The sequence below is a fragment of the Cervus elaphus genome, chromosome 19 (assembly GCF_910594005.1).
Source record: "Cervus elaphus chromosome 19, mCerEla1.1, whole genome shotgun sequence".
In the NCBI taxonomy this organism is placed as follows: domain Eukaryota; kingdom Metazoa; phylum Chordata; class Mammalia; order Artiodactyla; family Cervidae; genus Cervus; species Cervus elaphus.
In genome coordinates, this window is record NC_057833.1 from 39,123,169 (window position 1) to 39,143,086 (window position 19,918).

Genomic DNA, 19,918 nt, shown 5'->3' on the forward strand with positions numbered 1-19,918 from the left:
TCATGTTCTAGCCACATCAAGCTTCTACAGGGAGTAGAGCCACAAGTGTGTTTTCCAACTGCAGGAAGCATCATCTCTCGTGCCTGAAATGCAGGCCCATGAGCTTCAGCAATAAGCTTTATCCAAATAGGAAGTGAGTGTAACTGTGAAGTGTTGGAAAAAAATTAATGCCCCCAAATAGAGGGTTTCCTAAATATGCTCAACCATATAACAGCTTATAGGCAGCCTCCAAGATGGAATAATATTAATGATGTATGTGTGTATCATGCATACATATGCACACACACACACACATATATATACACATGTACATGTACAGAAAAATAACAGGCAGGGTTTGCATATCATAATATTAACAGTGACTATCTTGAGTATGGGTATGAGGAAGAATCTTATCTTCGCCTTGTTTGATCTATATTTTCCAATTTTTCTATAAAAAACCTGTATGACTTTTATAAAGGAAAATGTATTAAAGATTAGCCAAAGAGGCACCAATAGTAACGGTTGTTTTCCCCATGGGTATTATGTTCCTCTTATATAATCAAGTTGAAAATTATCTTTTCTGCTTCTGCCAGGCTGATGCAATGGTCCCACCTTTGTGCACAGGTGGCTGCTCTTCTACATGGCTGTCACAGCACAGATCCTGTTGCATTCTGGTTACTGAGGACATAGCCAGTTAGAACTGTGTGGCATACACAGAGCCTGGCACGTGGATATGTTTGACAAACGAATTGATGGACTGGTACAGGCTCAATAACTTGGATTTGGCCAGGAGCTCTGCCATTTATATGCTAGGTGAGTCCCAGTCTCCTGATCTATATAGTGGCAATAACAGTTGTGGGTCAAGAGACTTCCAATTGTTTTTGTAAATGGCAAAGTGCTGGTTGTAAGACAGGTGAGGGTGCAGAGAGAGGGTTTATTATTATTGCTGCATCTATTAACAGGTCTGCATCTTCCCATCCCTTATTTCTCTTTGGCTCCCAAAGGCATCATGGTTACCACAGCAGCCAGATGCTGATGATACCTCCAGGGGCAGCAAGGTAAAGCTGAGCCAGTTCCCAGGTCCTTGCCTCTGCATGTCCTTGGCAGGCCAGAGTGAGATGGTCTGAAGCTCACGCTCCTTTCAGGCCCCCCACACTGTCTAAGGTCGCTTAGATTCACAAACTCTGCCTCCGCAGCCTCAGTTTGGGGCCCTGAAACACCCCTTCAGAGACTCCCTCCTTCCCAACCTCTGTCTCTTGGCTCCCTTCCTGGTTGCCGTGGAAACAGGTTCCACTGCGGACAAAGGAGGGAGCTGGGTCCCGCTTCCTCCCGGTCCTACTGATGAGGATTTTTAGACCGTGGAGACTGCGCTGCCCTGCCCTGCACCTGCCCTCACTCCCCGTGTTCTCATTCAAGTGGAGCTTGCCCTCCCTCGCCCCTGACGAGACCATGTGTAAAAGTGTGACCACAGGTGAATGGAAGAAAATCTTCTACGAGAAGATGGAGGAGGCAAAGCCAGCGGACAGCTGGGACCTCATCATCGATCCCAACCTCAAGCACAACGTGCTGGCTCCAGGCTGGAAGCAATACCTGGAGTTGCATGCTTCGGGCAGGTGAGTAGCCTTTCCAGAAGAGACAGAAATGTGGAGAACCCATGTGCTAAGGGTCAGCTTTGCTGTGAGGCCACTGTAGACTGGGAGGCAGAGGAAGAGGAGCTAACTGGGAGTTGGGAGATGTGAGTTTGATCCCAGTTCTTCCGTTCAGCACCTGGTAACTTTCCCTCTCTGAGTCATAGCTCTGAGTGCTGATATTTTATCTATTTTTATATGTTAATAACCTCTTTGATAGCTCAGTTTTAAAGAATCTACCTGCAATGCAGGAGACTCCGGTTCGATTCCTGGGTTGGGAAGATTCACTGGAGAAGGGATAGGCTACCCACCCCAGTATTCTTGGGCTTCCCTTGTGGCTCAGTTGGTAAAGACTCTGCAATGCAGGAGACCTGGGTTTGATCCCTGGGTTGGTAAGATCTCCTGGAAAAAGGAAAGACTACCCACTCCAATATTCTGGCCTAGAGAATTCCATGGACTATATAGTCCAGGGGGTCACAAAGAGTTGGAGGACATGACTGAGTGACTTTCACTTTCAACCTCTTAAAAAGGTTGAAAGCCAAGAGAAGGGGGAGGGGCTTGTGGGTCAAGAGATCTGTTTTCTGGTCCTGGAACAATTCAGTTTCAGTCTATTTAATTCAGCTTGACTTAATATAAAATACTGAACACATGAAGTATGTTGGAAACTAGCTCTACTCTTCATGGCCTTTGAACAATCCAGTTTCCTTCTTGGACCTCTTTCCCCACTTGGCGGAAGAAAGGGTTAGAATAGCTCCTTGTTCCTCAGGGAACAGTAGTATCGGCATCACCTGGAACTTGTTAAAGATGCAGAATCTTGGGTCCCATTCTAGACCTACTGAATCAGAACCTGCATTTCAGCAAGGTTCCTAGGTGATTCGTACTTACAATAATGTCCGAGATGACTTTCCAGCATTCTTGTCCGTGGGTGGATTATGTAAAGACTTACCTCTGGGACACAAGGTTTGGATGCTGAGTGGTGCAGCCTGGAGGTCAGAAGCAAGGCCTTCCTTCTTTCCCTGGTTCAAGTCACTCAGTTTATTTCAAGAAACATCTACTGTGCATCTGTTATATGTTGGATACCAGCTCTGCCTCTAACTCATTGTGTGTTCCGCTTTCTTACTCTCTGGGCCTCAGAGTAAAACAAAGGGCTAACTAGGTGACTACTAAGGTCCCGCTAGTTCTGACATTTTCCATTCCAAGTTTTGTAGTTTGGTTTTGGAGAGGGGAAACATTCCCCAAAGGATGTGAGTCAAAGAAAAGAGATAAAAAATGAAAATGTGGAACCCCTTACCCAGCTGACAGGACAGATGCAAAAGGACCGGACACTTGTTGACAGGGCCCAGGAGCTGCTCAAGGGCCTGGAAGGCTTGTGGGGCTGGGTGGGAAGGGCAGGTGTCTCCTCCGGACCCAGCTGATGGCCTGAGAGCCCCAGCTGGCTCCAGTTAGCTCACTCTGGGTGTAGATTGCCTCCACATCCAGGACTTCAGACACAGTAATCTTGGCACTGGCCCAGAGGCTAAGAGGCGATAATGTTGTCATTTGCTCCTGATTTGGATCTGGCCTGTTCACAGTCATTGTTGACAGGTAAGAGCATGTGGATGGATTTTGCATTTTCTAGGTGATGTGGGCCATCCCTGGTATCAGACTCAAAGGATATTTGAGCAGGAAGAACTCTTTCGTGCAACGTGCACGTTTTATATGTGAGGAAAACTGCCCAGAGCCAATATCCCAGAGGCAAGGCCCTTGGGCATAGAGAGGGAGGTCACTGAGGCTTCTGCAGGGCACAGAGAAGGGCTGAGCACTGCTGGATGTCAAGTGCATCTGGAGGCGCGGGCTCTGGTCCTAGCAGAGCACACACCTGGGGAAACCTAATGAACTCAGGGAGCCGTAAACACACCGCCTCCACCTCCGGGCTCTGCCTGCTGCCCTATCCCTCCTTCGGGCAGTCTGTTTCCACCGTCTCCACTCTGTCCTCTCCTCTCGCCTCTCCTCATCCCCGCAGGTTCCACTGCTCCTGGTGCTGGCACACCTGGCAGTCGCCCCACGTGGTCATCCTCTTCCACATGTACCTGGACCGCGCCCAGCGGGCGGGCTCGGTGCGCATGCGCGTCTTCAAGCAGCTGTGCTACGAGTGTGGCACGGCGCGGCTGGACGAGTCGAGCATGCTGGAGGAGAACATCGAGAGCCTGGTGGACAACCTCATCACCAGCCTGCGCGAGCAGTGCTACGGCGAGCGCGGCGGCCAGTACCGCATCCACGTGGCCAGCCGCCAAGACACCCGGCGGCACCGCGGCGAGTTCTGCGAGGCCTGCCAGGAGGGCATCGTGCACTGGAAGCCCAGCGAGAAGCTGCTGGAGGAGGAGGCGACCACCTACACCTTCTCTCGGGCGCCCAGCCCCACCAAGCCACCGGCCGAGGAGGGTTCTGGCTGCAATTTCTTTTCCATCCCCTGGTGCTTGTTTTGGGCCACGGTCCTCCTCCTGATCATCTACCTGCAGTTCTCCTTCCGCAGCTCCGTCTAAGATTCCCTTGTTGGGCCCAGGGAGACGCTGGGGGCCCAAAGCCCGAGGGGCCAGCCAGCTGGTGGGAGGGGGTGAAGAGAGACCTGGGTTGGGAGTGGGGCTAAGTTCTAGCGCTGGTGCCACCACTGACTCCACAGGGACCCTGCACAAATCACCCAGCTTTAAAATCTATAAAGTTAAGGGTTTGGGTTAAATCATTGGCTTTTCAAAGTGAGACCCAGGGCCCCAGTGCTCTGCATAGTGCCTTAGGGACTTTTGCATTTGGAAGGGAGACTGAGGGAGTGGCTTTCCCACCCTGGTCCTACCTCCCATCCCCAACTCCTACCTCCTCCTCTGGCTTTAATCAGAGCAGCTCCATGTTAGATGGAGTTTTATTTAAGAGTTTTGGATGGAAAAAGGTCCAACTGATTTTAAAAAGTTTGAAAGTTACTGGACTAGGTGATCTTAAAGGGCCTTTCCACAGTGATGAGCTCACCCTTGCCTTCTGGTTCACCCTACCCCTACCCCTCATTGTCACCCGCATTGGGAGCTGTGGCCTTAAATTAGCCTCGGCCTAGTGTATGAGTCTTTTCCAGGGCTCTGTCTCCACACACACAGCAGAGGTTCCTCTCAAAGAGAGAGAGAGGTGGGGGCACTAGGCTGCCCCCTTTTTCCTCGGTACGTCAGGGTCACACTCCCAGTTTCCAGCTTCCCTCCATTCAGGGAGGACATGGTGATTGGGGGTGGAGCCCCATAGCGCTTGATTTCCCACCCACTGCATATGAGCCATCAGAGAATTTAGGAGAGGTTTAGAAGGTAGAGTGTTAGAAGTAAAGCACAAAATTCCTAGGAAACAAATCAGTGTCTCTCCATTATAGTGAAGAGTCTTCAAAGTTTAAGGACCAAGTCTGACTGATTCTCAGCAGTTCTGATAGTCAAAATACAGGAAATGAGACCTGGCTTCCTGGGCTGTTTGTTGAGAGACTTTCCCATACTGGCCAGGCTTGGTTCCTCTCATCAAAGATCAGCAGTGCACCCAGAACTACAGGGTTGGGGGTTCATTAGTAAGAGAGGGAGCATTAAAGATGCAAAGGGTTTTGCCCATAGAGAAGTGCATAGGTAGGTGCAAGTATCCTGATAGCTTTCAAATGGGATGCAATATGGTTTGGAGAGGGAGGAAAGATGATTTCTGACAGCAGGGGTATAAAGTAAGGTATGGGAGGAGGCAGAAAGCAAGAAGCAGGAGGCCACCTTCATTTCTGATGGTCCTCATTCACCTCACTTTTGTTAATAACTGACTCCTTCTTCCCTCACCACTCCCCTTTCTAAGGGAAAGTCACCACCATCTGTAGTGGTGGAAGGAGGAGGGCCATTTATATATAGGCAGGGTACTTTAATAAAGATGAGATTTCTTCAATCAGGCTTCGTAGTCATTAATGTGTGCTTGAGATTCACCAATGTCCCTGATCTGTAATGGGCTGTTGGACACCCTGATCCCCTCTCTCCCCTTTCTGGGGTCCTCACATAAACTTGATCTGGCTCCAGCTTCCAGGTCAGGGCCAATCATGTACATAGTCAGGAGGGATGCAGGCAGCCCTTGGCCAGTCATTCAGGGGACTCAGCATAAGATCAGTCTTATTCTTGGCCTTGCTCTGATTCTAATAACTGGCTGGTGACTTCCTCTGCTTCACGTATACTGTATTCTTTCCTTTATCCAGGAAGCATACCTGAGCACCTTCTGTCTGGCAAGGCCTGATGCAGTGGCCACTCAGGGATGGGCTCTGTCTTTCAGAGATCTCTGCTTACGGCAAATGTTCTCAACCTTGGCTGTAGTTTAGAAATCCTGGAGAGCTTTTAGAGAAATGTCAGTGCTCAGCCACTACCTCAGACCCATAGAATCAGACTTTCTGGGTGGCACTTGAGCATCTGAATTAGAATCAGACCCCCAGGTGACCCACCTGAATTGCCTGGGGTAATGCCACCTACCTGAGGAATAGGTTTTCTTCGGCACCCAGACTTATGATTATAAGCCCTGAGATCTTCCCTGATGACCTCCCTTGGATTCTTTAGGATTTGGGCACAGTTTCCCTACTCACTACCCCTCCCTGCTGGGGACTTGACCCTCCCTCAAAACCTCCCTGCTCCTGCCTGTCTACCTGTGACCATGGCTTTATCTTGCTCTGAGAGTCTCCATTTTTTAAGCTCTGGCACCCTTGCCAGATGCTTGTCAAACTTTGTTGCAATTATTTAATACTGGTCTAAGCTATACTCCATGCTAGAGCATGATCAAAGTTACCCTAGACCCCACTGTCATGTAGTGGCAGAGCAAGCAGTCCAACTCTCACCTGGTTTCAGTCCAGAACTCTTTGCTAAAGCATTAGGCTTCTTACTGCTCTGTAGGAAGATGTGTACAATCTATGAACGCCTCCTCTGTCTCCCTTATTGTCCCTTCTACTTGCTAGGCTTGCTCACAGCTTAGCCCTTGTTTTAGCAAAGACTTCTCAGGGACAGTTCTTTCTTTGCACACATGGCCACATGCCACATGATGAACTTGTTAGATGTACCCTTGGTGTTATAAAGAAACACCTCAGGGATGTTTCAGGATCCCAGGCCTCTCCCAGTGGAGGTTCTGTGCATTTGTCTTGATGTTCAAGCCAGGAGGAGACCTGTAGGCACTGAATTGGGATTGGAGAGGCTGCAATCCTTGGTTAGGGTCAGCAAGAAGTGCTGCCTTGATCACTTCCTTCAAACTCAGCAGGCCAGGGGATCAGCTCACTCTTCTTGGGGCTCAAGAGTCCTGTGGCTCTTGAGGGGGCTCCAGGAGATTACCGACTAAGGACAACTTCTAACATTAGTAAGTCCATAGGCCATCAGAGCTATAAGACACATTAGAGGTATCTGGATTAAGTGCCCTTATTTTATGGAGAAGAAACTGAAGCCTAGAGAAAGCACTAAAGTTATAGTGTGGAGTAAGGCAAGATCATGAAATCTGAGGAAGAAACACTTAAGTCCTGGTTCTGCTACTTACTAGCTGTATTGTTGTTGTTCAGTTGCGAAGTATTGTCTGACACCACGGACTGCAGCACGCCAGGCTTCCCTGTCCTTCACTATCTCCTGGAGTTTGCTCAAACTCATGTCATTGAGTCGATGATGCCATCTAACCATCTCATCTTCTGTTGCCCCCTTCTCCTCCTGAATCAGGGTCTTTTCCAGTGAGTCGGCTCTTTGCATCAGGTGGCCAAAGTATTGGAGCTTCTGCTTCAGCATCAGTCTTTCCAATGAATATTCAGGGTCGATTTCCTTTAAGATTTACTGATTTGATCCCTTTGTTGTCCAAGGGACTCAAGAGTTTTCTTCAGCACCACAGTTAGAAGGTATCAATTCTTCAGTGCTTAGCCTTCTTTATGGTCCAGCTCTCACCTTCGTACTTGACATGGCCTTGGGCCAATTAGTTAAGCTCCTTGAGCCCCGTTTTCCTCCTCATCAAAATGGGAATAATAGATTTGCCATGGAGGTCTATTATAAGGAATAAATAATACATTATCTATGACATTCCAGATTCAAAGCCCATATTCATTCTCTTCTTTCTGATGAGACTGAACAGTCATCCTTATCTTTCTTCTCCTTTCCTTTTCAATTGGCTGCCTCCCCTTTGAGTCTTCAAGGGCTCTTCCTCTTGATGATTTTGGTTATGTTGCTAAATAATTTAGGAAAAAAAGGGTTAACTTCCCAGCCCAAGAGGTAGAACTGGTTTATTTTAATATATGTAGCATGACTTCTTTTCTTTTCCTCATATATCTCTCAAAGCAATGACTTCATTTCTCCATCAGCATGGTAGCACTCTTCATTCTTCAAAGATAGCTATTAAAAAAAATCTCCCCAAACAGAAAACATCAGTGATTTCTGGGCTCCATTCCCATTGGCTGAAATACCCAAGAAGGAATTTAGTTCTTTTCCAAGTCCCATTCTGGTTCTCTGTAGGACTCCCAGCTAAGAAATTTCCTTTGGGATCATTTTTGGCATTGCGTGGGTACTGTTGCATGCATCAGGGGAATGAAATCTGTCTATTTTATGGCTTTGTTGTGACAGGGCCTTGTGAGGGTGGGTGGTGGTATAGAAAACTCATTGACCTGAGAGCCAGAAATCTGGGTTTCAGCCCTGGCTTAGCCATTATCTAGGCATCTAGGCTGCCGACCTTGGGTGACCTAGTCTTTTCCCTACCCTGGCTCTCAATTTCCTCATTTATCAAGCAAAGAGGTAAGGTGATCTGAAGAGTCCCTGCTGGCTCTGACATCACTCAAAAACTTCTGCTTAGCCTTATTTTGTCCTCAGGCATTTGGGATGGTGCCCTGACCCTGATCCCTCTAATAGGTCATCTAGTTGTTACATCAAGATTTCCGTCTGCTTGGGTCAGCTTGGAGTTGGACCTTTTTATCTGAATGCCGGTAGCATCTTCCTTTCCTTTCCTTTCTAGCAGCAAGCTGTTATTTGTCTTACTCTGACTCAACCTCACTTTAAAGGTATTCACATTTTGAAAGGTAGTTACCTTGAAAGGTGTCACCTTATACAAATACCTGTGTGGTAGTGATGAAATTTCAGCCTGTGTCTTATTCTCTCTCTTCTAAAATAAGTCCAATAATTTTTCTTCATTCCCACCTTAATAGGCCTATAATTTTATTTTGAGGACATAATAAGATACTCAGTAATTTCAAGATTCATTCACTCAATGAATGTTTATTGAGTGTATATTATGTGCCAGTCATTGTTCTAGGTGCTGAGATACATGGAAGAGCAAAGTGACTAAATCACTGACTTTATGGAGAGTAGAGGAACTAGACAGAAAACAGTATAAGTAAGCTATGTGGTACACTAGTTTAAGGACTAGTGTCCTTAAAGAGAAGAATAAAGTAGGCAAGGGGGACAGGAAGGGCAGGGACAGAGTTACACTTTCAGATTCGGTAGCTAGGGAAGGTCTCACTAAGAGGTGACATTTGGAAAAAAAAGATGAAGAAACTGTAAGGGGAAGGGGAAGGGCATATGAAGGCCCAGAGGTAGAAGCAGCCTGAAATGCTGAACCATGAGGAGGCCAGTGTGGCTGGAATGCAGTTCAGGCTTAGTAGCCATTACTAAGTGGGAATGGGGTGATAGATTCAGAGCATATAATCCATATAGGTTATTATCAGGACATCAGTTTTTAACTTAAACAAGATGCCATTGGAGGGTTTGAGCAGTGGGGTGATGTAATTCAGCTTACTGTCACTGTGTTGAGAATGACCACAATGAAAAAGGAAAGATTAGCCAGGAGGCTGGTGCAACAAACCAGCAAAGAGCACATAGTGGTCTGTTCCAGGGTGGGGACCTGTAACAGGGTGGCAGTAACTGGGATTGAGTCTGGCTATATTTTAAAGTAGAGCTGAGAGGGTTTGTTGTTGACTCAGATGTGGGGTCTAAGAGAAAGGGGAGTCAAAGACACCCTAAGTCTTTGGGTCAGGTCATCTGGAAGAGTTGAGTTACTGCTTTCTGAGATGGGGAAGGCTGTGTGAGGAACAGATGTGGGGGCCATATCAGGAGCTTGACTGTGGACACATGAAGGTTGAGATGCTAAAGGCATCCTGTTAGATATTGAATACAAGAAATGCCAAGGCAGGTGAATATTCATACCTATGGTTCCGAGGCAAGGACCAAGCTAGAGATGCAGGTAAAGTCATTAGCATTTCCACGATGTCAAATGTCATGAGATTAGATGAGATCCCTGAGGGAGTGAGAGTTGACAGTACAGAGAGGAGGCCCAGAGACTGAGCCCCGGGGCTCTCTGAGTATAGAGGCTGGAAAGGAGACACCCCTGGGGGGCTGTGGAAACTGAACACCGACAGCATGAACCACTTGAGCTTTCGGAAGCATCAGGCGGCAGAGCTGGCTCTGGAGCCTGAGTCTTCAGGGTCAGGGTCCAGGGCTCTTCCCATGCGTCCAAAGTGCCTTCTCTCCCAACGGCACCAACTGACTCCTCGGATTGGAATCCTGCCCATGTCCTCTGCGTGGGGTGTGTTGTTTTAGCAGGTCTGAGCTGGATGTGGATTTGTGTCCCTGTTTTCTTTCTTTCTTTTTTTTTTTTTTAAAGCATTTCTTAATGTTGAAATGCACTGAAATAAAAAGACATAATGGGAGGCCTAGACTGCCAACATGGATTTGGGCCTTGGGCATACAAACTCAGACCAAAAGGAGTTGTTGTTGGAAAGATTCCATTGTCTGGGATCTTGTCAGCAGGTCTGGGCCACATGTGAGTGTTTAGTGGGCCTGGGTTAAATAAACCAGATAGTCCCAGAAGATGGGCAAGATGGAATAGTGGCACAGGATGAACAGCTCAGGAGGAGGTGAGAATCTTCACTGTTAAAGTAGGTTAGCATTTCTGAGACCCCAGGCCTGCACTGCATCTATCCTGTACCTTTCGAATCCCTGGGGCTTGTTCTGTTTGGTGCTGGCCCGTTGGCATGTTACTTTGCAGAGTCTTCCCCTGGGACTGGAGGATATTAGAGGAAGAGTTCTGTTCCCACCCACACTAATCCGTTCATCTTTCTGCACGCTCGCCCTGGGCACCGGCCCAGCTTGACACATCTTCCCCTTGTCATAACACTGTTTTGTCCTAACGCTCCTTCCTCACAGGGGCCTCCCATGGAGCCTTTGCCTAAATATTGGCAGGGTCCTGGCTCTTTTTCCTGTGATCAGAGGCTCTTTGCTGGGAACTGAGCCTGTGTTTTTGCATACAAAAAAACATTTTGCTTATCTTCTTGAAAAAAAACGTCAGCACATACCAGACACAGGAGGTGGTCACAAAGGCTGTTTGTCTCTCTTTCCCAAGTTCAGAGACTGCCCTGGCTTTCTTTCTGGAGACTGCACTGATGCCGGAGGGTCACAGAGAGTCCGGGGACCTGAAATCAATGACTGCCTTTGGGTTTTGGCCTCTGCTCTTTACCCTCTCTACTTGTTCACTCTCACATGTGAACAGAAGTTTGAGTCTCTTTAAAGAGGCTTCTCAGGGCCCAGCCCTAGGTCCTCAGAGCCCCTGGAAGCAGGTTCCTCTCCTCCCTCTCCTCCGTCTGCCCTTGTTCAGGACCAGGGGGTCCCTCGCCTGTTGTTCGGAAGCCACATTGAGTCTCCTTATTTTTAGGCTCTTCTCCCTCAGTTCACTCTCTGCAGTAAAGCTTGATTTCGAAAGATCACGTCTCTCCTTGGTCCAAAATCCTCAAATTCCCAAAACCAAGCTGAGCATCCCAGTCAGGACTTCCTGAAGGTGTTCTTCTTTCTCCTGATTTCTTTGGCTTTCCAGGGACAATGAGCTACTCAGTTTTCCCCAAATATTCACTACCCTTTCATCTCCCTGCTTTTTCACATACTATTGTCTGGGGCTGGGATGCTTTCTTCTTCAGTTTGCAAAGTAAAAGAACAGAGTTCTTTCCAGGAAAACACTAATGCAGGATGTCTTAGTGATGGTGCTACTGCTGAGTCAGAGAAGTTCTGGATCTAGGGCCAGAGCGGGAGGGTGTCTGCCTCATCCCTGCCTCCCACCAGATGTGTGACCTGAGTTGAACACCCAAGCTTGAGAAATACTCCACAGTGTTATTGATTATTTCCCTTAGAACTATGCATATTGATCTAATTTAGTTTCCAAAATTTTCCCTGTATATTAATTCATCTGATTGCACAACCCTCAGACAAGGGTAGGGCAAAGATTTTTCTTCCAGTTTGTAGATAGGAAAATTAAGTGAATAAGGAAGTCAACCAATGCTTGGATTACAACCTAAGTCTCTTGATTTCAAGACTCACTCTAGACCCAGATTGGCTACTCTTTCTTCTGCAAGAGGGGTATAGATTTTCCTTCCCTGATTCTTGCTTACCTTTACCTGAAGGACCTTATGGTGGTGCTGATTCTTTGATTCTGGCACCAGGTAATAAGTTTAATTCATGGCAGAAGGAAAGTACATACTCCAATTCAGAATAGGCTATACTCATCAACCTGCTGCCATAGTCTCTGAACCAAACAACTGAACACATGATCCAAAAAAAAAAAAAAAAAAAGTTTTTCTATTCTAGATATGGATGACAATCAAGAAATGTAACTTGGATATTGAAAGATTGTCTTCCTGGAATATTTTGATAACTTATAGGAACAACAGAACAAGGTATTTCATCAGAACTGACCTGAGAAGCCTAAGAAGTGCTTTGGTATCAATGATTTGATTTTCCCATTATAATCTCTCTCTCTCTCTTCATGGTACAGGGATCCTAATTGGATACAGAGAACTGTTGATAAATGACAACGCAACTCACCAGAACCATCAGTCCATGAAAAACATACAAGCCAAACAGGATGCTTTGATGCAATACAGATGTTTATTGGAACAAACGTGCAGTTACAGCTACACATGTTGTAGAGCAACAGTTTCTGTTTCCAGTGAAATTGGGCATGATCATTATTGCTAATAACAACATTCACGGCACAGAATCATAGCTTCAGATAGTATATACTAACTATTCTCTGGGAGGTGAATTGTGGTTGCATAGAAGAGAGACCTTTCTAAGAGATAAAACTGCATTTTGAAGTTGAAATTGGCTATATTTGGAGGTAGCTAGTGTCACATATTTAGATATGCTCAAGAATGAGGTCATAGGGTTAGACAATATGATCCTAACAGACCCTCCAACCCTCTGCTTCTACAACCTTGTGAGACATTTGGGTTTCTTGGACCTTCGCAGCAGTGCAGGGGCTGGTATATCTAGTAAATGCTCATAGATCAAGGGTAAGGTAAAGTCCAGCAACACATCTAGACATCCCTTAGATAAAGATGAAGTTGCAATTAGAATAAACAAGATAAACTGGTCCAGCCAGAAATTGGCATTTGTACACAAATTTTGAGGCTGCTTCAAGTCCCAGAGTTGCTTGAATTTAAGGGAAAAGGTTATTCTAGATATTGACTTTGATTCTAGAGTCAGAGCACTGGTCTGCAGGACACGTCATTTTTATGAGAGAAGAATGGATATGTGCTCTTGTTGTTGTGTCTAGAAGCCCTCCTTTTGTCTTAGCTGTAGAAATGCGCACCTTCTTCAAGGTGGAGCTCCAACACCGTCTCCTCTGAGCTGCTTTCCCGATGTCCCCTCCTCCAATGCCTGCATACAGGAATAGCCTTTCTTTCCCTCTGTGCTGTTCTGACACACAGCACTTGGTTGGGTTCATTCTGTCATGGTGGATACTTGTGGAGGTGTCAGTTCTTCCTGCAGGAGCTCCTGGAAAGCATGAATCATGTTCCCTTCATCATGGTGGTACCCATAGCAGTCATGACAGCCTGGCACAGGGGGGGCACTCAGGCAGTGCTGTGAAATGAGCAGGCATGATGTTTGGAATGCTTTAGGGTCATTCCAAAACTTTGCATTGTGATTCTTCTTTGGTGTCTAAAATAGAGCTCCAGTTTGCTTGACAAATGTCTGGTGGGATTGAGTATGAAGGCCACCTTCTGTGTACAGAACAACCAGCAGGGTGCAGAGAGGTAGAATGACCTGCTCAGAGAATCAAAAGCAGGCTGTAAGTTGCTGTCCCTGAGTGATCAGCCTTGGGCTTAGTGTTCATAAGTTCTCATTCCTCGGTATCTTCTTCCGGCAAGAGACCTTGAATGACTCCGGCAGCTGCAGTGCCGGTCAACAACTAAAATCTCCCATGAAGACCAATTTTGGAACAGAACTGAAGACAGAACAGAAGACAGGACTTGGGGCTTCTGATCCCTTGAAGGGCTCGCCTCTGAGAGTTCTGGAGGGGATGAGGGCCCTGGAATCTTCCTGAGAGAGAAGGTGGCTCCTGAAGGGAAGAGGCATTCTGCTCGGGAAGATTTTATGACCCTGTAGGGCTGGTGTGTTCTGGTTGAAGAACAGGGGTGAGGAATCAGGGGAACGGTGCTTGGAGTCAGCTGTGGACACAGGGAGGGAGAGTAAGAGGCCTGAGTCTGGCCTCCCAGGGCCTACCTCATGCCAGGTTCCCAGGAAGAAAAGGAGGTGGGTACCTAGAACAGAGACTCTGCTTAGGAATAAGAAAAGGCCCCTAGTCTTGCACTTTGCCTGGGCTACATCCTGGGGAGCTAGGGTGTGGTACACGGGGTGGGTGTTGCAGTAGCAGCAGGATTTGGTCTGCATCAAAGCTCTACTGGGTTCTGGTGGCTCAAGTGGTAAAGAATCTGCCTGCAATGCAGGAGACCTGGGTTCAATTCCCGGATCAGGAAGATCCCCTGGAGAAGGGAATGGCTACCCACTCCAGTATTCTTGCCTGGAGCATCCCATAGACAGAGGAGCCTGGTGGCTACAGCCCATGGGGTCACGACGAGTTGGACATGACTGAGCGACTAACACTTTCACTTCAAAGCTCTTATTGGGCCTTTTTGACCTTTTGGTAATTTTGGCTTTAACTCATCTCATCAGGGAGAAATGGCTTTGTTGGATCCTTGACTGTCAGAGCTGCGAGGGTCTTTGTTGGGATGAGGGGAAGGGACTTGCGTAGAGTCACAGGGAGCTGGGGGCAGAGCTGGTTCCCAGTCTCCCCCTCCCTGTCTCTACTTCTCTCAGGCACTATCACAGTTCGGTATCCAGCTCAGTCGTAAGTGCATCACTGTGGGACCTGCAGAGACTAAGGCTGTCTCTTTCACCTTTTCATGGAGAGGGGTGGGAACTGGGGTTGGGAAATGCGTGGCAGCAAAGAAGCATAGAGCATTTGGGGGCAGGCGAAGGCGATGGTCAAGGTTGAGGGGACAGGTACACACTTGATCAACCCTAAGGCCCAGCCAGGATTTATAAGCGAACGCAGTGTGCCTGGTAGACACACTGGCCTTCCACTAAGTCACATTTATTGGGCACTTAGTTTATACCTGCACTGTGCTAAGTGCTATGAAATAAATTTTGTCTTCATCATACTTTTCTGAGGAGGTAAGGCAGGCCGTGTCCATCATAGGGATGAAGAAACTGAGGCTCAAAGAGGTGAAGTCACCTGCCCAGTGTTACAAAGCTAGTAGGTGATATAATCTGGGTTCTGATCACTTTGCTACTCTGCTTCTTGAAGGAGAGTGAGAAGCTGGCTGAGATGTCCCCTTAATTGGCCAGTAATAGGTGGGCTGAATGAGATGCATGTAGGGTGAGGGACGTCTGGCATCAGATAATTGTCCTCTGCTGCTGACTGACCATGGGCAGGTGAGGCGGAGGGTGAGGAACTGAACTCAATTGCTCACGCCGGTGACCGTCTGGATCCAGGCCTTGTTGTGGAAGATGTATGAATACACTCCGTAGCGGTCCTTCTTTCCGCAGTCCACGCCCCAGGACACTGTGCCCACCAGGTACCACTGGCCTCTCTTTCTATCCAGTGTCACCATGGGCCCTCCAGAGTCACCCGCACAGGCATCCCTGCCCCCTAGAAGAAGAAGTGACGCGGGTTAAAGTGTCTCCTCCCCTAGACCAAGTCCAGAGGACCCTCCCTCTCCCTACAACTGACATGTGGTTCAGAGAATTGGACACCAGGGGGCGCAGCAGACCGTTGGACTCAAACTTGGGCTCTGAGCTGTTTTTTGTCAGGCCTGCTCCTGCCTCGGTGATTTTAGAAAGCGTAGGTTCAGGACTCTCGGATACGTAGTGGGAAAGCTGGGCTGGGAGAAGGGAAGTATGGAAATTCCTTACTTAGCACACTTTCCGCTGATGTAACTTTCCTCTCATGATCTTCCTCCCCGTCCCCTGCCTCGTTCCTCCCCTTCCTCCGCTGTTCAACCTGCCAGCTCCAAGGTCTGCAGGGCTGCCATTGCTGGGCTGGGTGCCCCACCCTGGCTGGTGGCGCCCTGCTGTAGGCAGGCCTCTTGACTCACCTTCCTTCTCCCCGGCACAGATCATGTCTCTGGTCACTTTTTTCTTCAGTGGAGCATAGGCCTCCCGACAGATGTGGTAGTCAACAATTGGGATTTCGATCTGGAACACAAGGCCATTGTCAGTCCCCAACTTCCGACACCTCATCCCCTTCTCTGTCCCCTTCCTGGACAAACCTGGGTCTGCCTTACACCTCGCCTCAGAAATTGCCCTGTAGTACAGGTGAAGGGACACTGAATGCAGAACCAGGAGATCTGTGTTCTTGTACAGTCTTAGGTCATGAACTTGCTGTGTGACCTTGCACATGTCATCTGCCCCCTCTGGACCTTGGTTTTCTCATCTGTCACATGGAGATAATATTGCTTAGCATATGCATTATTTCAAACACGTCAGCATATGCAAAACCTTCTTATGCAAACATGTCAGCATATGCAAAACCTTCTTTTCCCCACCCTTATCATTACTGGTTGTGGGACATGGGACATGTAGCCTTCATCAGTGTTTTTTCAGATTTCTGAGACTCTGTTTCCTCACCTGAAAAATGGAAATCATAATAATTGACATACTAATCACATGGAGTTGTTATAAAAAGAGGAGATGAATGAGCAGATGCTCTGTAAACTACAAACACTGCATACGCAGCAGGTGGTGTAGGCTTCCCAGGTGGTGCAGTAGTAAGGAATCTGTCTGCCAGTGCGGGAGGCGCAAGAGATGCAGTTTCAATCTCTGGGTTGGGAAGATTCCCTGGAGTAGGAAATGGCAACCAACTCCAGGGTTCTTGCCTAGAAAATTCCATGGACAGTGGAGTCCGTAGGGACCACAAAAAGTCAGACATGACTGAGCACGCACGCACTCACGTAGAGGTTAGTGAGGCTCACCTTGCTGCAAGCTTCACTTATGCTCTCCCTCACCATGGTTTGAGTTTCCATACGCTCAGTCTGTATGTTGCCCGTTTCTATCTTATAAAGCTTGGAACATGGTCAGTACTCAGGAAATGTTATGTTGAATTGAGGTGATACATGGATACGTAAAGGTAAGGTATTGTGTTTATTATTGGCCTTGATTCAGCTTGAGGGTATATGTTGGAGTGGGTGTCTAGAATAAAAAGAGGAATCATATGAGTCTCATTCAGCCAAACCAAGAATGGAATGAGTCAAATCTCCCACAAAGCACAAGTCCTATTGGCCCTTACTGGGAGGGGACCAGAGGTATCCATGTCCCTTTGGGGCATGGTCTTCTGGAGAGGTGGGGGAGGCAGGGTGGATTCAGGCAGGGTGGTATGAGCACCTGTCCTCAGCAAACCATCGAGTGTCTGACTAACCTCTATCCATCACTCATACATCACTTAATTGTCACTTCCTCTGGCCTTCTGCACTCCTAAGAAAAGGTCAGAGTCCCAGTTATACATTCTGAAGCATCCTGCACCTCTTCCTCATTCCGATGATCACATTGATGAATACTTTCTGTCTGTCCCACTTGACCATAAGCCAAGAAAACAAGGGGCCAGATCTGTCCTCTTATCCCCCTGCATACTTAGTAGTTAATACAATACAAAGTGGTTAATACAATGTCAGTTGTGTCCAACTCTTTGTGACCTCTTGGACTGTAGCCTGCCAGGCTCTTCTGTCCATGGAATTCTCCAGGAAAGAATACTGGAGTGGGTTACCATTTCCTTCTTCAGGGGATCTTCCCAACCCAGGGACTGAACCCACGTCTGCTATGTCTCCTGCATTGGCAGGTGAGCTCTTTACCACTAGTGCCCCCTGGGAAGAGGCACTGAATAAACACTCAAGAGTGAATGATTGAAGGGGTAAATGGTTGTTGCAAAACCCAAATTTTAAAGTGTGTTAAAATAATGTACATTGAACGATTTAGAAACTAGCTGTGGCTCTCGTAGAACCTGGTAATGTCCAAGCCAGACAGCTCTTGGAGGACATCTAGTGTTGCTGGTGACTTTGCAGCTTGAGACACTACATTGCAGTCTAGAGAGGCAAGATGCTTGTTTAAGATCACCCAGTAGGTTACTAGGAGCTGGGACTTGGAGGTGTGGCTCCTTACCCCTGGTTCAGTGTTCTTTTCTGAAATGACAAGAAATGTAAACTTTCAAATGCCATAGTCAGGTTCATTGCTGCAAGGACTGTGGCTCTCAGGGCCCATCCCTTGACCCATTCTTGGTTACTGCTATGTGAGTCTTCCTGATGTTTACAGGTGGATCACCTTTTAGGGTGTCCCAGCCTGCTGTTTTCTGGAAGAATTTCCATAAATTGAGCCTTTAATAAGCTACAGAAATACTGAACAATGTTTACAGACTAGAGTCCTATGACATGTAGAACAAATAGATCAAACTAGTTGGGATTCAATCTCACTTAACTTTGAAGGTGAGTCTGGTCCCTTTGTACCTGTCTCACTCATCACTCACTCATCGTCCAAACCTCCAAACCCCTGAGAGACACTGGGGCTCAGAAAGGTCCAATGTGGGGCACAAGTGCCACCCTCTGAAGGGTATATATTGAACTTCACCTCCATCAGGGTCTCTGGGAACCTTTGCAAGAACTGCTTCCCCCAGCCACTGACGATGACCATGGCTCCTGGAGGAGAGAAGACACAGTGAGAGTGGAGAGGCTGTCTGCGGGTTTTTGGAGGGTGGCACCTTGCTGCCCCCTCATCCCCTGCATGTGGAGGAAGCACTGAGTTTTCCCCCTGAGAAAATGGCAGCATGGTGGGGAGGAAGACTTGGGCTGGAGCTTACCTGAGACAGTGGGTTTGGAAATTTGTTTCTATGAGATGTTAGCTGGTTTATGTGTTTAGTTGACTGTTCTCTCCCACTCCCAACTAGTTTGGAACCTCGGCTCTGTGAGATCAGTAATCTCATCTGCCTTATTCAGGGCTGTATCCTTATGCCTACATCAGGGCTGACACATGGTAGATGCTCAATCATTAACTGAATAAATACAAAGTCCAGCCTAGCCCACAATACACTGTGCTCCCTCCCCTTCTGAGCCTTAGTTTTCTCATCCATAAAATGAAGAGGTCAGACTTGGTACCTCTAAAACCCCTCCCGGCTCTGATATTCTAGAAGTCTGTAAGGTTGGCAAATCTTGAGGCAATGTAGAAATGGGCTGGGCACTGGTAGAGCACTTTCTTATTTCATCATTTGGAAAGAGCCTGGATACTGAAAACAGCTCTGGGCCTTAAGTTGGAAGATCTGAATTCCAGCCCCAGATCTACTTCTTACAAGCTGAACGTTGGGTAAATCACGTCCCTTCGCCAAGCCTCAGTTTTCTCATCTGGAAAATGGGACTACAATACTACTTCACAAGGCTTTTATAAGTAGCACATAAATTAATTAATGTAAATCAAGTGGTACATGGCAGGCACATGGATCTGATGCATCAGAGCCATACCTGGGCCTTTCCTGGGGGCTCACTTCCCCTCAATACTTCTCATATTCCATTCAGCCATTTTTAAAAAATAACCTCGTTGAATTAAAGAAGGTTAGCTGTGACACAGCACCACTGAATTTAGAACAGGATGAAACAAAAACCAACTTCCCCAAGTTGGACTCTCACTCTATGCTGAATATGTTTGATTATTATTTCACTTAAATATCACAACCACCCATGGGGCATTATTCCTCTTGTAAAGGGAAGGGGCTTGAAGTTAGGCAACTTCTTCAAGGTTGTCCAACTAGGAGGTGGCAGCATGGAGAGTTGAGCCTGTGCTCGCGATTAAGCTATTGTCTCTCAGCTCCAGACGTACCCTTTTATACTCTGCTTGTGATGCTGTGGAGACTCTGAAATGGCAGATCCATTTTGTCAGGAACATTACTGAAAACAGGGGGCACTTCCAGGAAGGCTTGCTGTTCCTGACGGCATCACCCTAGTGATGGGTCCTCACCCCACCAGTGGTGGCTGTTTCCCTAGCACC

General features: G+C 47.4%; 2 protein-coding genes across 3 annotated transcripts in view; one reads left to right on the plus strand and one right to left on the minus strand.

The window, feature by feature from the left end:
• Nucleotides 1-653: 653 nt before the first annotated feature.
• On the plus strand, nucleotides 654-4,495 carry RTP1 (receptor transporter protein 1). Its single transcript, XM_043875232.1, has 3 exons — nucleotides 654-795; nucleotides 987-1,595; nucleotides 3,613-4,495. Exons 2-3 carry the CDS (start codon nucleotides 1,324-1,326, stop codon nucleotides 4,130-4,132), a joined length of 792 nt encoding a protein of 263 aa, XP_043731167.1. The 5' UTR covers nucleotides 654-795; nucleotides 987-1,323; the 3' UTR covers nucleotides 4,133-4,495.
• Nucleotides 4,496-12,483: 7,988 nt separating this feature from the next.
• Nucleotides 12,484-19,918, minus strand: part of MASP1 (MBL associated serine protease 1) — a 71,014-nt gene continuing 63,579 nt past the window's right edge. Inside the window, exons 14-17 of one of the 2 annotated variants that reach the window (XM_043874562.1) lie at nucleotides 18,512-18,579; nucleotides 15,994-16,093; nucleotides 15,323-15,548; nucleotides 12,484-13,841 (exon numbers count right to left, since the gene is read on the minus strand). In XM_043874562.1, coding sequence (XP_043730497.1) covers nucleotides 15,358-15,548; nucleotides 15,994-16,093; nucleotides 18,512-18,579 — 359 coding nt within the window. In that variant the 3' untranslated portion in view covers nucleotides 12,484-13,841; nucleotides 15,323-15,357. Of the gene's footprint in view, nucleotides 15,549-15,993; nucleotides 16,094-18,511; nucleotides 18,580-19,918 lie in introns of both variants that reach the window. The other variant, XM_043874561.1, reaches the window with a different exon arrangement.

Coding starts and splice junctions, on each gene's coding strand:
- RTP1 (XM_043875232.1), top strand. CDS start 1,324: ATGAGGATTTTTAGACCGTGGAGACTGCGCTGCCCTGCCCTGCACCTG. Junction 1,596..3,612: donor GAGTTGCATGCTTCGGGCAG/GTGAGTAGCCTT, acceptor TCATCCCCGCAG/GTTCCACTGCTCCTGGTGCT.